Consider the following 18,908-nt stretch of genomic DNA (forward strand, 5'->3'; position numbering starts at 1 on the left):
CCAAAAGTAATAAAAAGAGATAAAGAAGGCCACTTTATAGTCATCAAGGGAACGATTCAAAATAGGATGTTACAATCATAAACACTTATGCACCAAATATAGGTCCACAAAATTTTATAACGCACCATCGACTAGCTACTAAATCATAAATAAAAGCTGGATGTGGTGGTACATGCCTGTTATCCCAGCACTCAGGAGGCAGAGGTAGGAGGATTGCCATGAGTTTCAGGCCACCCTGAGACTACATAGTTAATTCCAGGTCAGCCTGAGCCGGAGTGAGACCCTACCTCAAAAAAAAAAAAATCATAAATAAATCCCAACATAATAACAGTGGGTACATTTTATACCTGACTATCTTATATCTTCAACAGACCGATCATCTAAATAGAAATAAACAAACAATGGAACTAAATAACACCGCAGATCAAATTGCCCTAGCATATATCTACAAAATATTCCTTCTAAATAGACCTAAGGTCCATATTATACTAAATGAAGAAAAATATAAAACATTCTCACTAAGGGTTCAGAACCACACAGGAGTGTCCACTCACACCACTGCTGCTTAACAAAGTACTTGATCTCTTAGCTCAAGCAGTAAGAAAAGAAAAACAAATAAAATGGATAAAAATTAGAAAAGAAAAATATCAAACTAGCCATATTTGCTGGGCATGGTGGTACACACTTTTAGTCCCAGCACTTGGGAGGCAGAGATAGGAAGATTGCTGTGAGTTCAAGGCCACCCTGAGACTACACAATGAATTCCAGGTCAGCATGGGCTAGAACGAGACCCTACTTAGGGTTGGGGGGACGAAACTAGCCATATTTGCAGATATGATTTTATACATAAGTGACCCAAAAGACTCTAAAACACACACACACACAAACAACTAAAGGTGATAAATTCTGTCTTCAAAATTACCTGCTGTAAAATCAACACACACAAAAAAAATCAGTAGCCTTAGGGTTAGGTGTGGTGGCGCATGCCTTTAACCCCAGCAGAGGTAGGAGGATCACATGATTTCATGGCCACCCTGAGATTACATACTGAATTCCAGGTCAGCCTGAGCTACAGTGAGACCCTACCTCGAACCCCCCACCCAAAAAAATCAGTAGCCTATATATACCACTGAGAAACATACAGAGAAAAAATTTGGGGAATCAGTCCCATTTGCAATACCCACAAAAATTAAATATCTTACAATATATTTTTTAAAATATTTATTTATTTATTTAAGAGAGAGAATGAGAATGGGTATCAGGGCCTCTAGACACTGCAAACAAACCCCAGATGCATGTACAACCATGGGCATTTGGGTTACATGGGTACTAGAAAATTGAACCTGTGTTCTCAGGCAAGTACCTTAACCACTAAGCAATCTCTCCAGCCCCTCTTGTAGTATCTTTAACCAAGGAAGTAAAATACTTCTAAAAAGAAAATTAGGGCTGGAGAGATGGCCTAGCAGTTAAGGTGTTTGCCATTGAAGCCAAAGGACCCAGGTTCGATTCACCAGGACCCACATAAACCAGATGCACAAGGGGAACATGCATCTGGAGTTCATTTATAGTGGCTACAGGTCCTGGTGTGCCCATTCTCTGTCTGGCTCTCTCTCTCTCATTCTCTGCTTACAAAAGAAAAAAGAGAGAGAGAAAAAAAAATATTAAAAAAGAAATTGAGGAAGGTGTGAGAAAATGGAAAGATTTCCCATCCTCATAGATTGGAAGAATATAAAATGGCCATTCTACAAAAAGCAATATACAGATTCAATGCAATACTGATCAAATTTCCAGCAATACTCTTCAGAGTTAGAAAAAATAATCTCAAACTTCACATGGAAGTTCAAAAGGCCATGACTAGCCAAATGCCCTTAGAAAAAAGAATATCACAATATCTGATTTCAAGGTACACTATAAAACCATAGTAATAAAAACACTGTGGTACTGGCACAAAAACAGACAACATAATAAAACGGTAAATCCAAGGGTAAGTTCTAGTAACTACAGCCACATGATCTTTGCCAAAAAGGCCAAATGCCTCTTTGTCAGGAGAAAGTAGATAGCCACATGAATGAATCTACTCTTCTCTCACCCTGCACAAAAAACAAAACAAACAAACAAAAAAAACCCACTGTAAATGGATCAGAGACGCAAGATAAGAACTGAAACTCTAAAATAACTAGAAGAAAAAGCAAAGAGAACACTCCAAGATGTGGAAGTGGGAAAACTTTCTGAATAAAGAACCCAGCAATCCAGAGAATTAGACCAACACTCAACCACTGGAATATCATGAAACTAAAATGCTATTGTACATATAAGCAAACCATTGACAGAGTCAATAGACACTCTATAGAATGGGAAAAAAATCTTTGCCGGGCTGGAGAGATGGTTTAGCAGTTAAGCGCTTGCCTGTGAAGTCTAAGGACCCCGGTTTGAGGCTCAGTTCCCCAGGTCCCACGTTAGCCAGATGCACAAGGGGGCACATGCGTCTGGAGTTCGTTTGCAGAGGCTGGAAGCCCTGGCGCGCCCATTCTCTCTCTCTCCCTCTATCTGTCTTTCTCTCTGTGTCTGTCGCTCTCAAATAAACAAATAAATAATTTAAAAAAATATATTAAAAAAATCTTTGCCAACTATACATTTGATAGAGGTTCAGTATTTAAAATATAAAGAGAATTCAAGAAACTGAGCTATAAAATAATCAAGCAACCCAGTCCAAAAAAAGGGGGGGAGGACAGGGAGCTAAACAGATAGTTCACAAAGGAAAAAATGCAAATGGCCAATAAATATCTAAAAAGATGTTCAACATCTGTACCCATCAGGGAAATGAAAATTAAAACTACTTTGAGATTCCTTCTCATTCTGGTCAGAATGGCTATCATCAAAACAATCAAGGCCAGGAATGGTGGCACATGCCTTTAATCCTAGCACTTGGGAGGCAGAGGTAGGAGGATCAAGGAGAGTTCAAGGCCACTCTGAGATTACATAGTAAATTCCAGGTCAGCCAGGCTAGAGCAAGACAAATGACAATGACAACAGATTCTGGAGAGGGTGTGGGGAAAGAAGAGCCCTCCTCATCCACTGCTGGTCGGAATGTAAATTTGTACAACCACTATGGAAATCAGTACGAAGGTTCCTCAAAAAACTACCCCTCCCAAAATAAAACTAAACCCAGAGCTACCACTTGATCTAGTTTTGTCACTCTTGGGCATATATCCTATGGATTGTAAGCTTTACTACAGAGATACTTGCTCAGCCAAGTTAGTTGCTGCTTTATTCACAATTAGCTAGGAAATCAGCCCAGATGCACATTAACTGATGAATAGATAAAAAGATGTGGTACACAATACAATTCTACTCAGAGGTAAAGAAAAATGAAATAATGAAATCTGCAGGAAAATGGGTGGACCTGGAAAAAATTACTAATCAAGGTTTCATAGGCTCAGGAAGACAAATACTACATGTTCTCTTTCATATGCAGTTCCTAACATGGAAGAGTGATTTGTTTGTAAGTTGTAGCAAACATCAGTAGTACTGGTTAAGAAACTAGAATGAGGCTTGCAAAAAGGAGAAGCAGAAAGGGATCAGAAGAGAGAATAGTAAACAGGCAAGTAGAGGGACAGAATATAGCAGTTGGTAAGGTCTGGGGAGCAGTGGTAAGGAAGGGGAAGGGGGAGAGACACAAAAATGATGACATGAATCAATACAGTAGAAACCTACATCTTTGTTAGCTAATGAAAAGACAGAGCCATCAGGATGAAGAGATGACTCAGAGGTGTAAGGTACTTGCATGAAAGCTTGACAGCCTGGGTTCAATTTTTCAGTACTCACATAAAGGCAGATGCACAAAGCAGCGCATGTGTATTGAGCCTGTTTGCAACAGCAGGAGCTTCAGGTGCACCCTTCTCTCTCCTTACAAATACTGTTTTAAGATAAAGTAAAAGACACAATAACTCTCTTTAACAAAGAGAGAGAATGAAAAGAGTAGTTTGGGCAGAAGCACCCTACAGGAGTAGAGAAAGCTTTACCTTAGAATCATGTTGCCAGAATTAGGGTAGCCTCAACGGTGAGCAGATCGTCAGGAAGGCCCATGAGGCTCCCAAAAGAATGCAAGCCATTGCCAAAGCAAGCACTTGATTGCCCACCTCTTGTAGTTAGCTTCTAGTTGCTGGGACAAAAAAACCTGACCAGAATCAGATTATAGGAAGAAAAGATTTATTTCAGGCTTATAGTTTTAAGGGGAAACTTCACCATGAGAGAGAAAGCTGTCACACTACATCATACATCTGCAGCAGAGAGAGAAGAGCAGCAAGTATGAACTGGTTATGAAAACACAGTAGGATGGACTCCTCAACCCCAAGGTTGACCCCAATCAATACACCTACTACAGCAAGGATTCACCTTTCAAGGAAGCTTAACTACAAATTCTGAGGCTACAATGACATTACAACCACACTACCATATCATCAAAACTACATAGTAAGGTGTACTGAAGACACCACAGGCTACCGCCTCAGCATATTGAGAGACCACGCTGGGATTAGGAGGGAAGTCAGCTCCCTGCTGGTTAGTTCTCCTGAGCAGATGAGAGATAAAAGTCACCAACAAGTGAACAAACAGGTGATCCTGCAAGCTAAAAAAATCAACCAGCCAGGGAAGATGTACACACTGGTGCAAATATAGCACATGGGTAAGAGGCCCACTCAATGGGAAGGAATTTACATCTGGTTCTGAGAACCAAGACAGAAGCCCATAGCTTGAGAGATTATAGACCCTAGAAGGACACTTCCACTGTTGACTAAACGGAAAGGTTATGCCTGTCAAAAAAGTCTTCTAAATGCCTATGTTTTTCTTTTGATCAATACTGCTCTCAATATTGGCAAGAGAATCTGATTTTTAGATGGCAGCGAATACCAAGGAAACCCAAGACACATCAAAATGGTAAGAAAATTAAGTTAAGTGCCTAGCACTATGAAGATCATTACTATCCTGCAAGGGCCCAGGAAACATAACGGAGGACATGGAGGATTAAATATGAATGCTGCCCTCAGTGCTAGCTTGGGACCCTCCTACAGGAAGATGGTGGTAGGCAATGAGGAGACTCAAAACTCATTAAAGAAGAAAATCAGGGCTGGAGAGATGGCTTAAGGGTTAAGGCACTTGCCTGAGACACCTAAGAACCCAGTTTCAACTCCCCAGTACCCATACAAGTCAGATGCACAAGGTAGCTCATGAGTCTGCATTTCATTTGCAGTGGCTAGAAGCCCTGGTACACTCATGTTCTCCCTTTCTCTCTCAAATAAATAAATAAATAAATAAATAAATAAATAAATAAATATTTTAAAAAAGAAATCAGAGGCAGCTAAGAGCTCAAAACTAAAGGAGACATAACTTCTTCAAGGCTCAGGGAACATTTCAGAATAGGGGTTGGAAAGAATGTAAGAGCCAAAGGGAAGAAAGATGTACTCTGAATCATTGCCTCCTCCACAGAAATTGATTGGTGTATTCATGACCCCATAGTGATTACCAATAACCCTACCTAGGAGAGCCCTTAGTGGGATGGGGCTGAGGAAAGGAGACACAACCGTTTAGCCTATGGGAATATGACCAATCTGTAATATGTTTATAGATTAAAGTTCTCAATAAAAGTAAATAAAAATGCATCATCCTCATCTACATAGTGAGTTCAGGGCCACCTTCACCTACATGAGAATCTGTCATAAACAAACAAACAAACAAAAAACCAAATAAATATAATAGGGCCAGAAAAATGACTCAGCAGTTAAAGGCACCTGGTTGCAAAGCCTGGTGGCTGGGGTTCATACAACTACTACCCACATAAAGGCAGATGCACAAAGTGGCACATGCATCTGGAATTTGTTTGCAGTGCTGGGAGACCCTTGCATTCCTCTCTTCCTCTTTCTCCTTGCAAATAAGTTAATTAATTAAAATAATGTAAACAAAAAAGCCAGATGCACACTATAATCACAGCACTTGGTGAAGTAGGAAGACTGGCATAAGTTTCAGGCAAATCAGTGCTACATAGCAAGACTATCTCTTACAAAAAAAAAAAAAAAGAGGGAGCTGGGTGTGGTGGTGCACGCCTTTAAATCCAGCAGTCAGGAAGCAGAGGTAGGAAGATCACCATGAGTTCGAGGCCACCCTGAGAGTACATAGTTAATTCCAGGTCAGCCTGGACAAGAGTGAGACCCTACCTCAAAAAATCAAAATAAAATAAAAAAAGAAAAAGAGGGAAGGAACGAAAGAGGAAAGCTAAAGAAACATTATAAACTTCAATAAAAATGCAGCAGTAAGTATAATTACAAGAACAAAATCAAATTATTGAAAACAAAATAATAACTAGTAGTTATCTTGTTTGTATCCCTACCGATTTCTTTTCCAATTAGAAACTAAATGTCTTTAGAGGAAATGTGAACAGCCCTGAATACCTAAGTTTAAAATCTCTATCTTTTTCTAATACATAAAGAAGTAGAAAATTATCAAAATGATCCATGTCCAAAATAAGATACCACTATACACCCATCAGAGGGTAAAATAAAAAATACTGAAGTCATTAAATGTTGTTGAAGTTGTAAACCACATAGAACTTTCAATTATAAAATGGTGCAACTTAAAAATGGACACTTTTGGGCTGGAAGGATGAATTAGCAGTTAGGGCTCTTGCCTGCAAAACCAAAGGACCCAGGTTCGATTCCCTAGGACCCACATAAGCCAGATGCACAAGGTGAAACATGTGTCTGAAGTTCATTTGTAACGGCTGAGGGCATCAGTGCAACCATTCTCTCTCTCTCTTTCTCTCTCTCTCCCTCTCCTTCTTTCTCTCTGTCAAATAAATAAAATCAACAAAAATAAAATATTTTCTTAAAAATGGGCACGTTCTTAAAAAATACATCTATCTTATGACTCAGAAATTCTGGACCTGGTACACAGACAAGAATGAAAACATGCCAGCTGTATTGGTTGCACACCTTTAATCCCAGCACTTGAGAGGCAGAGGTAGGAGGATCACCATGAGCTCAAGGCCACCCTGCTGTTTTCTTGGAGTCTAAGAGCTACACATGGTACCTTAAACATCTACCTGAAAATCTAAAAAGCTGGATTTCTACAGCTAAGGACGCTGTAGATAAACAAAAACCCAAACATCAAATTAATTCAAGATTCAAAAATCTCTACAATAAAAGAAACAGAAAAAAGTCAAGACAATATAATTCCACCAAAAATTATAAATCCATCAGAAGTGACCCCCCAGTGAGACTGTTTTAGATGAAACGCCAAAGATCTCAAAAAATAAATGATTGTATCTATACTCAAAGAAATAAAAAGGAATCAAAGAAGAAAATAAACTTCTGGTAAAGATGGCAGTGTAGGAAGCACATCAAAGTAGCCTACGGGAGAAAAAAACCAAAAAAAAAAAAAAAATCAAAATAGACCCTTCTACTAAAAAGTGAAGTATATAAAAAATTGCCAATGGCAGTTCAGTAGTGGAGAGCCAGAGCATCTAGAGACCACAGAAGAAAGCAGAAGTGGCTATAGGCACGGTGGCACCAGGTCTGCGTGGCTCTAGCCGTAAGGCTCAGCCTGAGCTGCAGGAAAAGCCAGATGAGGAGAATCTCCACTCACACAGGAGATCCTCACAAACTCAAGAAACAGGAAGGGAGGACAGCAGGGAAGAACGGAGGAGCAGCTCATGAGAAAGACAACTGCTAAGACCAGTGGGAAAACATCAGCCACCATGCACAACCTCCCCTCCCCCACCCCAGCCTAAGCGCCAACAAGCACCAGCGACCTGGGAAAGGGAGCTCACCTACACAACACCCCACAGGCAATCAAAGCAGTGATCCAGTGATCCAGCCACCCTACCTGAACCCACAGCACAACAAAGAGGGACCGAAGCAGGAGTGCAGCATAATTGAGGCCAAAAGCAATCCAAAAGGTAACTGGGATTATGCCAGGGAAGGGTCTCACATGGTCACAAGCTGACCAGGAACCCTCAACAGACCAGAAATCTTACTCTCCTAGTTCACAGGATTAAGGGTGTAGGGCAACACACATCATAAGGGACTGTGATTTTGTTTAAGGATCTGGTAGTCATAATACCTACTTTTGCATAAATACTCTGTACCATTTTTCATTGAATGTGTATATTGTTTGAATAAATTTTAGAATCTGCCTGTATTTTGTTCCACTCAGCCTTCTTGAATACTCTGATAGAAGGCAAGCCCAACATATAGGGTCACTTTTGTAGTTACTCTGAAAGTCTTAAGAGCTACACCTAGCAAGTTAAGCTTCTACCCTGAAAATATTTAAGATCAGATTGATTGATACATTTAATAATACTACAGGTAATTAGAAAACCCAGGCATTAAATTAATCCAAGATGCAAAAATATATACATTATAACATAAGAAACACCAAAAATCAAGACAATATAAATCCACCAAAAAGTATTAATGCATCAGAAATGAGCTCCACTGAGACTGATTTAGAGGAAATGCCCGAGAAAGACTTCAAAAGAATGATTATAAATATGTTCAAAGAAATCGAAGAGAAAATCAAAGGAATCAAAGACACAGGAAACTAATGAAATGAGAAGGTCAATACAAGATACAAATAAGGAAATGGAAATAATAAAGAAAAACAGAATTACTAGCAACGAAGAACACACTCAATGAAATAATAAACTCTATAGAAAATCGCACCAGGGGCTGGAGAGATGGCTTAGCAGTTAAGCGCTTGCCTATGAAGCCTAAGGACCCCGTTTCAAGGATCAATTCCCCAGGACCCATCTTAGCCAGATGCACAATGGGGCGCATGCATCTGGAGTTTGTTTGCAGTGGCTGGAGGCCCTGGCATGCCCATTCTCTCTCTCTTTCCCTCCCTCCCTCTTTCTCTGTGTGTCGCTCTCAAATAAATAAATAAGAAAATCACACCAGTAGAACAGATGAAGGAGAGCACAGAAAGTCTAAACTAGAAGACCAGGTGGCATATCTAATACAGTCCAACAAAGAGAAAGATAAACCAATAAGAAAGTATAAATGGGAATTTTAAGATATTCAAGACACTATAAAAAGATCAAACATAAGAATTCAGGGTATAGTAAAAGGAGAAGAATTTTCAACAAAATCATAAAAGAAAACTTCCCCCAAATTGGAAAAGAGGTGCCAATGCAGATACAGGAAGCCTTTAGGACACCAAAAAGACAAAACCTGGAAAGAACCTCTCCTTGTCATATTATAATTAAACTACCAAACACACAAACCAAAGAAAATATATTGAAAGCAATTAGACAGAAAAATCATGTCACATACAAAGGCAAGCCCATCAGGATCACAGCAGATTACTCAACACAAACTTTCAAAGCCAGAAGGGCTTGAAATGATGGATTCCATGTTCTGAAAGATGACAACTGTAAATCAAGGTTACTTTATCCTGCAAAGCTATATATTCAGATATATGGAGATATAAGGACATTCCAAGCCACAAACAGGCTAAAGAAATATTTGAAGACAAAACCAGCTCTACAGAAAATACTTGAAAGGATCCTCCATGATGAAGAGAAAGAAAAGCACACAGACAAGAAACCTGGAAAAAACAAACCATCCTCAAATACTAGTTAACACAAGAAAACAAAGGTAAAACTGGAAAAATAACAAAACAAGAAAAATGGCAAAAATAAATACATATCTTTCAATAATAACTCTTAGTATCAATGACCTCAATGCCCCACCCAAAAGCGCCAATAAGCACCAGCAACCTGGGGAAGGGAGCTCACCTACACAACACCCCACAGGCAATCAAAGCAGTGATCCAGTGACCAAGCCACCCTACCTGAACCCACAGCACAACAAAGAGGGACTGAAGCAGAAACGCAGCATAATTGAGACCAAAAGCATCCCAAAAGGCAACTGGGATTACACCAGGGAAGGGTCTCACTTGGTTTGCAGACTGGGTTAAAAAGTAGGATCCTTAAGCCAGGCATGGTGGGGCATGCCTTTAATCCTAGCACTAGGGAGGCAGAGGTAGGAGGATCGCCATGAGTTCAAGGACACCCTGAGACTACATAGTGAATTCCAGGTCAGCCTGAGCCAGAGTGAGACCCTACCTAAAAAAAAAATAAAAAAAAAATAAAAAAAAAATAAAAAAAGCAGGATCCGTCAATTTGTTGCCTCCCAGAAACTCAACTTTCTACGAAGGATGGACACTATCTTACAGTGAAATGTTGGAAAACAGTGTTTCAAGCAAATGGGCCAAGAAAACAAGTAGGGATTGCTATACTAATATCTGACAAGGTAGAGTTCAGTCCAACATTAGTTAGGAAAGATAAAGAAGGTCGCTTTATATTGATTAAAGGCACGCTCCAACAGGAAGACATTACAATCCTAATCATACATGCACCAAATATGGGAGTTTCCAACTTCCTCAAAAACACTTTTAGAACTAAGGTCATAGATAATACCAAACACAGTTGTAGTGGGTTACTTCAACACCCCACTTTCATCAACTGACAGGTCATCTTGGCAAAAAATAAACAGAGAGGCATCTGTATTAAATGAGATCATAGAACAAAGGAGCTAAAAGATATCTACAGGACATTTCATCCAAATGCTGCAGAATACACATTCTTTTCAGCAGCACATGGAACATTCTCTAAAATGTACTGTATATTAGGAACAAAAAATCATAAGTACAGGAAAATTGAAATAATTCCTTGAACTTTATCTGATCACAATGGGATCAAACTACAAATCAATAGCAAGAAAAGCTATAGAGCATATACAAAATCATGAAACTAAATGAAACACTACAAAATGATGAATGGGTTCATGAAGAAAACAAGAAGGAAATCAATAAATTAATAGTCAAATGATAATGAGAACATAACAAAACTATGAGACACAATGAAGGTAGTCCTAAGAGGGAAATTTATAGCTTTAAGTGCCTATATTAAGAAATTAGAGGCTGGAGAGATGGCTTAGCATTTAAGCGCTTGCCTGTGAAGCCTAAGGACCCCGGTTCGATGCTCAATTCCCCAAGACCCACGTTAGCCAGATGCACAAGGGAGCACACGAGTCTGGAGTTCGTTTGCAGTGGCTGGAAGCCCTGGCGCACCCATTCTCTCTCTTTCCCAGGGAGGTCCCTGATGCCCCCAAAACATTACAGGCCATTGCTGAAGTCCTTAGTTTCCCACTAAGAATGGAGGGTAAGACCCTATTGCTGAAGACTCCACGTGGTCTACAAGGTCACTGAGAAACCTTGCTGGAACTGAGCTAAAAACCTCCTCCACGTAGAGCAGCTGACAGAAAGGTGAGAAAAAGTCATGCTGCATGCAGTTCAATAGGAGAGAGAGAAATCACCAGTGAAGATACCCAACAGTGGACACTGCAAGCCTTATATTTGGCTAGACAGGCCAAATGAGCCAACAGGTGCAATCGTGGTACTCTGTTATGGGGGAAAATCAGCTGCCCTCTAATTTGACTGGAGGCCCGCTTCATGGGATGGAATATGTCCCTAATACTGAAAACCTAAAAGAGGGGTAGTCATGAGCCCTAGAAATGTAATGTCTGCTGCTATCTGGCTAAAAGTATACACAATCTCACCAAACTGCCCAGTAAGCACTTCTCTTAACATTCATACCCATATATTAATTAATGCTACTCTCACTTTGGGCTACAGAACCTTCTCTTTTCAGATGGCAGTGACCTTGGGATGACTCAGGAGGCACCATGGTGCTGAAAATTAAGTGACAGAGTAGTGTTCAGCACTGAAATATCTCCAACACACCTTCCATGAATCAGGGTCCATTACAAAAGAGGTGGCAGAAAGAATGTAAGAGCCAAAGGAAGGGTAGGACTGTTTACAACATGCTCCTCCAGACACAAAATGGCCTGGATATCCATGAGCTCACAGTGTCTGATACTACCTATATAAGACCATCATAATAGGAGGAAAAGATTATGACATCAAAATAAAAGAGAAACTGATTGAGATGGGGAGAAGATATGATAGAGAATGGAGTTTCAAAACAAGAAGAATGGCAAGAATAAATACACATCTTTCAATAATGATTCAATTTATCAGTGGCCTCAATGCCCAAATCAAAAGATATAGGTTTACTGACTGGGTTAAAAAGTAGGATCCTGGAACCCTTCTGCACTGCTGGTGGGAATGCAATCTGGTCCAGCCATTGTGGAAAACAGTGTGGAGGTTCCTAAAGCAGCTAGAGATTGATCTACCATATGACCCAGCTATAGCACTCCTAGGCATATATCCAAAGGACTCATCTCATTTCCTTAGAAGTACATGCTCAACCATGTTTATTGCTGCTCAATTTATAATAGCTGGGAAATGGAACCAGCCTAGATGTCCCTCAACAGATGAGTGGATAATGAAGATGTGGTACATTTATACAATGGAGTTCTACTCAGCGGTAAAGAAAAATGAAGTTATGAAATTTGCAGAAAAATGGATGGACCTGGAAAGTATTATACTAAGTCAGGTAACCCAGGCCCAGAAAGCCAAGCGCCACATGTTCTCCCTCATATGGGGATCCTAGCTACAGATGACTGGGCTTCTGTGTGAGAATGAAAATACTTAGTAGCAGAGGCCAGTAAGTTGAAAAGGAGACATAAAGGGTGGAGAAAGGAAGGGAAGAGGATACTTAATAGGTTGATATTGTATATATGTAATTACAATGATTGTAATGGGGAGGTAATATGATTGAGAATGGAATTTCAAACGGGAAAGTGTGGGGGTGGGGAGGGAGGGAATTACCATGGGATATATTTTATAATCATGGAAAATGTTAATAAAAATTAAAAAAAAAAAAAAAAAAAGTAGGATCCTGGGCTGGAGAGATGGCTTAGTGGTTAAGCGCTTGCCTGTGAAGCCTAAGGACCCCGGTTCGAGGCTTGATTCTCCAGGACCCACGTTAGCCAGATGCACAAGGGGGCGCACGCGTCTGGAGTTCATTTGCAGTGGCTGGAAGCCCTGGCGCGCCCATTCTCACTCACTCACTCTCTCTATCTGCCTCTTTCTCTCTCTGTTGTTCTCAAATAAATAAATAAAAATGAACAAAAATTAAAAAAAAAAAATGGTAGGATCCTTCTATTTTGTTGCCTCCAAGAAACTCACCTTTCCATAAAAGACAGACAATATCTTAGGGTGAAAGTTGGAAAATGTTGTTTCAAGCAAATGGGACTAGAATACAAGCCTAATATCAGACAAAGTAGACTTCAAACCAACATTAGTTAGGAAAGATAAGGGAGGTCACTTTATAGATTGAAGAAACACTCCAACAGGGAGACATTACAATCTTAAACATATGCGCACCTAACATGGGAGCTCCCAATTTCATCAAACAAACATTATTAGAACTAAAGTCACAGATAACTCCAAACACAGTTGTAGTAGGTGACTTCCACTCTCATCAACTGATAGGTCATCCTGGCAAAAATAAATAAATAAATATGTAACAGAGAAACATCTGGATTAAATGAGATCACAGGACAAATGGACCTAACAGAAATCTGCAGCACATGGAACATTCTCTAAAACAGACTACATATTAGGACACCAAGCAAAACTTAATAAATACAGGAAAACTAAAATAGTTCTTTGCACACTATCTGTTTACAATGAGATTAAACTACAAATCAACAGCAAGAAAAGCTATAAAGCATATGCAAAATCATAGCAACTAAACAATACACTATGAAATGATGAATGGGTCAATAAAGAAAACAAGAAGGAAATAAAAAAATTCATACACTGAAATGATAATGAGAATATAACATATCAATACCTTTGTGACACAATAAAGGCACTCCTAACACGGAAATTTAGTTTTAAGTGCCTATATTAAGGAATTAAAAGGTCACAAGTAAACATCTTAATGATCCACCTGAAGGCCTTGGAAAAAGAACAACACAAACCAAAAATCAATAGATGGGAAGAAATAAGAAAGATAGCCAGGTGTGGTGGTGCACGCCTTTAATCCCAGCACTCGGGAAGCAGAGGTAGGAAGATTGCCATGAGTTCAAGGCCATCCTGAGACTACGTAGTAAATTCCAGCTCAGCCTGAGCTAGAGTGAAACCCTACCTCAGGGAGGAAAAAAACACAAAAAACTCCCAACTAAAAACAGTCCAGGGCCAGATGGATTCACTGGTGAATATTACCAGACCTTCATGGAAGAACTAACACCAATGTTTCTCAAAGTTTTTCATATAATAGAAAAGGAAGCAATTCTACCAAGCTCTTTCTACAAAACCAGCATCACCCCAATACCAAAATTGGAGAAAGATGGAACAAACAACAACAACAAAAAAACTACACACCAATCTCCTCATGAACATGGATACAAAAATTCTCAACAAGATATTAACGAACAGAATACAAGAATATATCAAAAAGATCATTCACCCTAACCAAGTAGGCCTTATCCTGGAGATGCAGGGGTGGTTCAACATATGCAAATCGATAAATGTAATACACTATATAAATGAACTGAAAGACAAAAATCACATGATCATCTCAACAGATGCAGAAAAGGCATTCAACAAAATCCAACATCCCTTCATGATAAAAGTACTATAGAAAATGGGAATAGGGCTGGAGAGATGGCTTAGCGGTTAAGCGCTCGCCTGTGAAGCCTAAGGACCCCAGTTCGAGGCTCGGTTCCCCAGGTCCCACGTCAGCCAGATGCACAAGCGGGTGCATGCATCTAGAGTTCGTTTGCAGAGGCTGGAAGCCCTGGAGCGCCCATTCTCTCTCTCCCCGTCTATCTGTCTTTCTCTGTGTCTGTCGCTCTCAAATAAAGAAAAAAATAAAGAAAAAAATAAAGAAAATGGGAATAGAAGAAGCATATCCCAACATAATAAAGGCTATTTATGACAAACTTACAGCCAACAAAATACTAAATGGGAAAAAACTTGAAAATTTTCTACTAAAACAAGGGTATCCACCGTTCCCACTTCTATTTAATATAGCTATAGCGATAAGGTAAGAGACACAATTTTTATCACAAGTTCAAATAAGAATATTATATAAATGGGCTGGAGAGATGGCTTAGTGGTTAAGCACTTGCCTGTGAAGCCTAAGGACCTAGGTTCGAGGCTCGATTCCCCAGGACCCACGTTAGCCAGATGCACAAGGGGGCACACGCGTCTGCAGTTCGTTTGGAGTGGCTAGAGGCCCTGGCGCACCCATTCTCTCTCTCTCTCTCTCTGCCTCTCTCTCTGTGTCTGTCACTCTCAAATAAATAAATAAAAATAAACAAAGAAATTTAAAGAAAAGAATCTTATATAAATGAAGTCCATGCAGAGATGGTTTTACAGTTTAAATATCAAATGTTTCCCCAAAACTCAAGCAAGATTGAGAGTCAGGATAGAAAAACAATTGGATCAAGCAGGTTCTGACTTCATCAACACATTAATGCATAATTAATATATTAACCCTTATTAATTGCTTTATGGAATTATTAGTATATGAAACTGGAAATTGGGATTTAACTGGAGAAAGTAAGTCATTGGAGGTATAGCCTTGAAAGATATACCTTACAGTATGCCTCTCTGTCTCTCTGTTTCCCAGCTGCTAAGAGTTGAACAGCTCTGCTATACTACAACCTTCTGTTAAGATGTACTGCCTCACCACAGGCCCCAAAACACAGAGTCAAATGATCATGGGTTTAAATCTCTGAAACTACAGGGTGTGTCTTCTTTTAAGTTGCTGAGGAACTGAACAAATCAAGTAAGTTGATGAAAAGCTAACACAGATGGGTTGAAATCTTTTCTTTTTCTTGGTCTTACTCTTAACCCAGGCTGACAGGCTGACCTGGAACACATTCTGTAGTTCCAGGCTGATCTTGAACTCACAGTCATCCTCCTACCTCTGTCTCCCAAGTACTGGGATTAAAGGTATGTGCCAACAAGCCTGGCTTGGATTGTAGTCTGGACAGAAAAATAGCATCAAACATTTCTTAAGCTTTAAAACACACCATCAGGTAATATAGCTTTTAGTAACCATACAAGGCCATGTAATTCACCAATATCACTATAGTTGAAACATTGCTCACACATCATTTTATTCGTGAAAGCATATTAAAATATTCTACAGTTAGTTCTCTATAAAAGAATTATGGTAAATCTTAGGCTGGGGAGATGGCTAAGTGGTTAAGGTACTTGCCTGCAAAGGCAAAGGACCTAGGTTTGATTTCCCATGACCCACATAAGTCAGGTACACAAAGTGGCACATGCATCTGGAATTCATTTGCAGTGGCTAGAGGTCCTGGCATGCCCATTTTCTATCTGGTCCTCTGTCCCTCTTTCTTTTCTCTGCTTCTCTCTCAAACAAATAGATTTAAAAAAATTTTAATTTAAAAACAAGTTATGGAAAATCTCATAACAAAAAGCATTTTTGATAAATGAAAAAAGATTAAAGAATAAAAACTTCCCTGGCTTTCTACTGAAAAAATTTATAATTGATCATACCTTAAAACTTTTTGAAACTGGTACTTTTTCTTGCTTTAAACTTTTCATTTCATGAGCTGAATGAGAATTTCCTTTCAATTTCTGTATTGTCATAAACTCATATTTCCTCTGAAACAGCACATATTCATGAATTAAAGGACAATCTTAAACTTGCAAACAAATCCAAAACAAATCACTTTAAAGTTTTTGAGAGAAAAGCAGGTAACTTACCTGTAAATTATCTAAACGAGCTTGAACTTTTTTAGCCTGAATCTCCATCTTCCTATTTTCTTCACTTACTTCATTTAGCTAAAGGAGGGAAAAGTTAAACATTTAAATACAAACTTTAACTTGTTTCATATTAAGGGTTTCTCAATCTATTAGCTAATCTGTTAGACCTCACCAAGCAATGTAACAAAACAGCTAAAAATATTTATAGTATCTAAGGAAGTTCACAACATTTTATGAAAAATTTCCTAGACTCCTAAGATCTTAAAAGAATAATGGAGCCGGGCGTGGTGGCGCTCGCCTTTAATCCCAGCACACGGGAGGCAGAGGTAGGAGGATCACTGAGAGTTCGAGGCCACCCTGAGACTCCATAGTGAATTCCAGGTCAGCCTGAGCCAGAGTGAGACCCTACCTCGAAAAACAAAACAAAACAAAACAAAACAAAAAAAAAGAATAATGGATAATGTTTTTTTAAGTAACATTTTTATTGACCTATAACATATGAAAAATGTATAAATCATAGTTATGCACTGAGGTAAATTATTATTGGGACTGTAATACATATACAATGGCTCATTTGGTCAACCTAACTAAATTTAGAATCACCATGGAAACACACTTCTGGATGAATCTATGTAGGTGTTACCAGAAAAGGAAAGCCTGGTCTGTGCCATGCCACCCTGAACACACCGATCTCAACAAAAAGGGAAAACCCACCCTGAATGTGAGTGGCAGATGGCTGGAATCCGGGACTGAGTAAAAGGGAGAAAAAGAGTTAAGCACCGGCGTTCATCTCTCACTGCTTCTTGATTGTGGATGCAATGTGCCCAGCTGCCTCATAACCCTGCCATGTCTTCCCAACCATGTTAAGTATACCCTAAAACCATGAGACAAAATAGCCTTTCTATAAGTGGTCTTTCAGGTATTTTGTCACAGCAATGAGAAAAGTAACTCATATGTGACTTATTTATGATACTGAGTCTTATCAACAATAAATACAACATATTTCAAATTATCTAGGTATTTTGTTGCAGTTAGTTCCTCATTGCTGGGATAAACATCCAACCATACACAGCTTTATAGAAGGAATGGGTATGTTTCAGGCTTACAAAACCCAGGGGAACCTGGCATGTCCGCACCCATGCTATCACATTCTCTCTCTCTCCCTCTCTCCCTCTCTCTCTCTCTCTGTCTGTCTGCTTCTTTCTCTCCTAAATAAATAAATACTTTTTAAAAATTTATTTATTTAACTTTCAAGCAGAGATAGAGAGACAGACAGACAGACAATGGGTGCATCAGGGCCTGTAGCCACTGCAAACAAACTCTAAATGCATGTGCCCTTTGTGCATATGGTTTACATGGGTCCTGGGGAATTGAACCTGGGTCCTTGGCTTTGCACATAAATGCTTTAACCGCTAAGCCATCTCTCCAGCCCAAATACAATACTTTAAAAAAATGACTGAGTCTATACAGCCATATATTCAAACTACTACAGTATTTTTATTATTTATTTAAATAATAAATTGTGTGTCTTTCATTATACATGCCATCCCTGTTATTTCTTTAGATTTATTCTTGGGCAGCCAATGATTTTTGATGATAGTACCTACCTATGTTATCTTTTAATTATTTATTTATTTATATTATTAATACATATATATAATTTTTTTGGCTTTTCGAGGTAGGGTCTCACTCTAGTCCAGACTGACCTGGAATTCACTATGTAGTCTCAGGCTGGCCTCAAACTCATGGTGATTCTCCTACCTCTGCCTCCCCATTGCTGGGATTAAAGGTGTGCACCAACACACCTGGCTACCTATAATATCTTTTAATAAAGCATTTTCATTTCACTCTTTGGTATATATAAATACCCTTGATTTTTGTATACTGAACCTATATCCAGACTCTACTAAATTTATTCTGAGTTTGTCTGATATTGATGAACCTAAGTATATGGGAATAATTATAACTCCTTCCTTTCCTGGTTTTATGCACTTTAATTTATTCCATTGATTAATACTTTCATTACAATGTTAAACAAGAATGGATGGTACCACCTACAGAACTGGGTAACGGGGGTGCTGAAGAGATGGTTTAGCAGTTAAACGCTTGCCTGTGAAGCCTAAGGACCCAGTTAGAGGCTCGATTCCCCAGGACCCACATTAGACAGATGCACAAGGGGAACACGTGTCTGGAGTTCG

The 18,908-nt window shown here is 39.2% G+C and overlaps 1 protein-coding gene across 6 annotated transcripts in view; it reads right to left on the reverse strand.

The window, feature by feature from the left end:
- The window catches only part of Ccdc138 (coiled-coil domain containing 138), a 151,770-nt gene that overhangs the window by 79,258 nt on the left and 53,604 nt on the right, over positions 1 to 18,908 (reverse strand). For 4 of the 6 annotated variants that reach the window (XM_045148509.1, XM_045148508.1, XM_045148510.1 and 1 more), the window contains 2 exons: positions 16,711 to 16,788; positions 16,501 to 16,608 (listed from right to left, as the gene is read on the reverse strand). In XM_045148509.1, coding sequence (XP_045004444.1) covers positions 16,501 to 16,608; positions 16,711 to 16,788 — 186 coding nt within the window. The remainder of the gene's footprint in view (positions 1 to 16,500; positions 16,609 to 16,710; positions 16,789 to 18,908) is intronic. The other 2 variants (XM_045148511.1, XM_045148507.1) reach the window with 1 other exon arrangement.

This window comes from Jaculus jaculus, chromosome 4, assembly GCF_020740685.1.
Source record: "Jaculus jaculus isolate mJacJac1 chromosome 4, mJacJac1.mat.Y.cur, whole genome shotgun sequence".
In the NCBI taxonomy this organism is placed as follows: Eukaryota; Metazoa; Chordata; class Mammalia; order Rodentia; family Dipodidae; genus Jaculus; species Jaculus jaculus.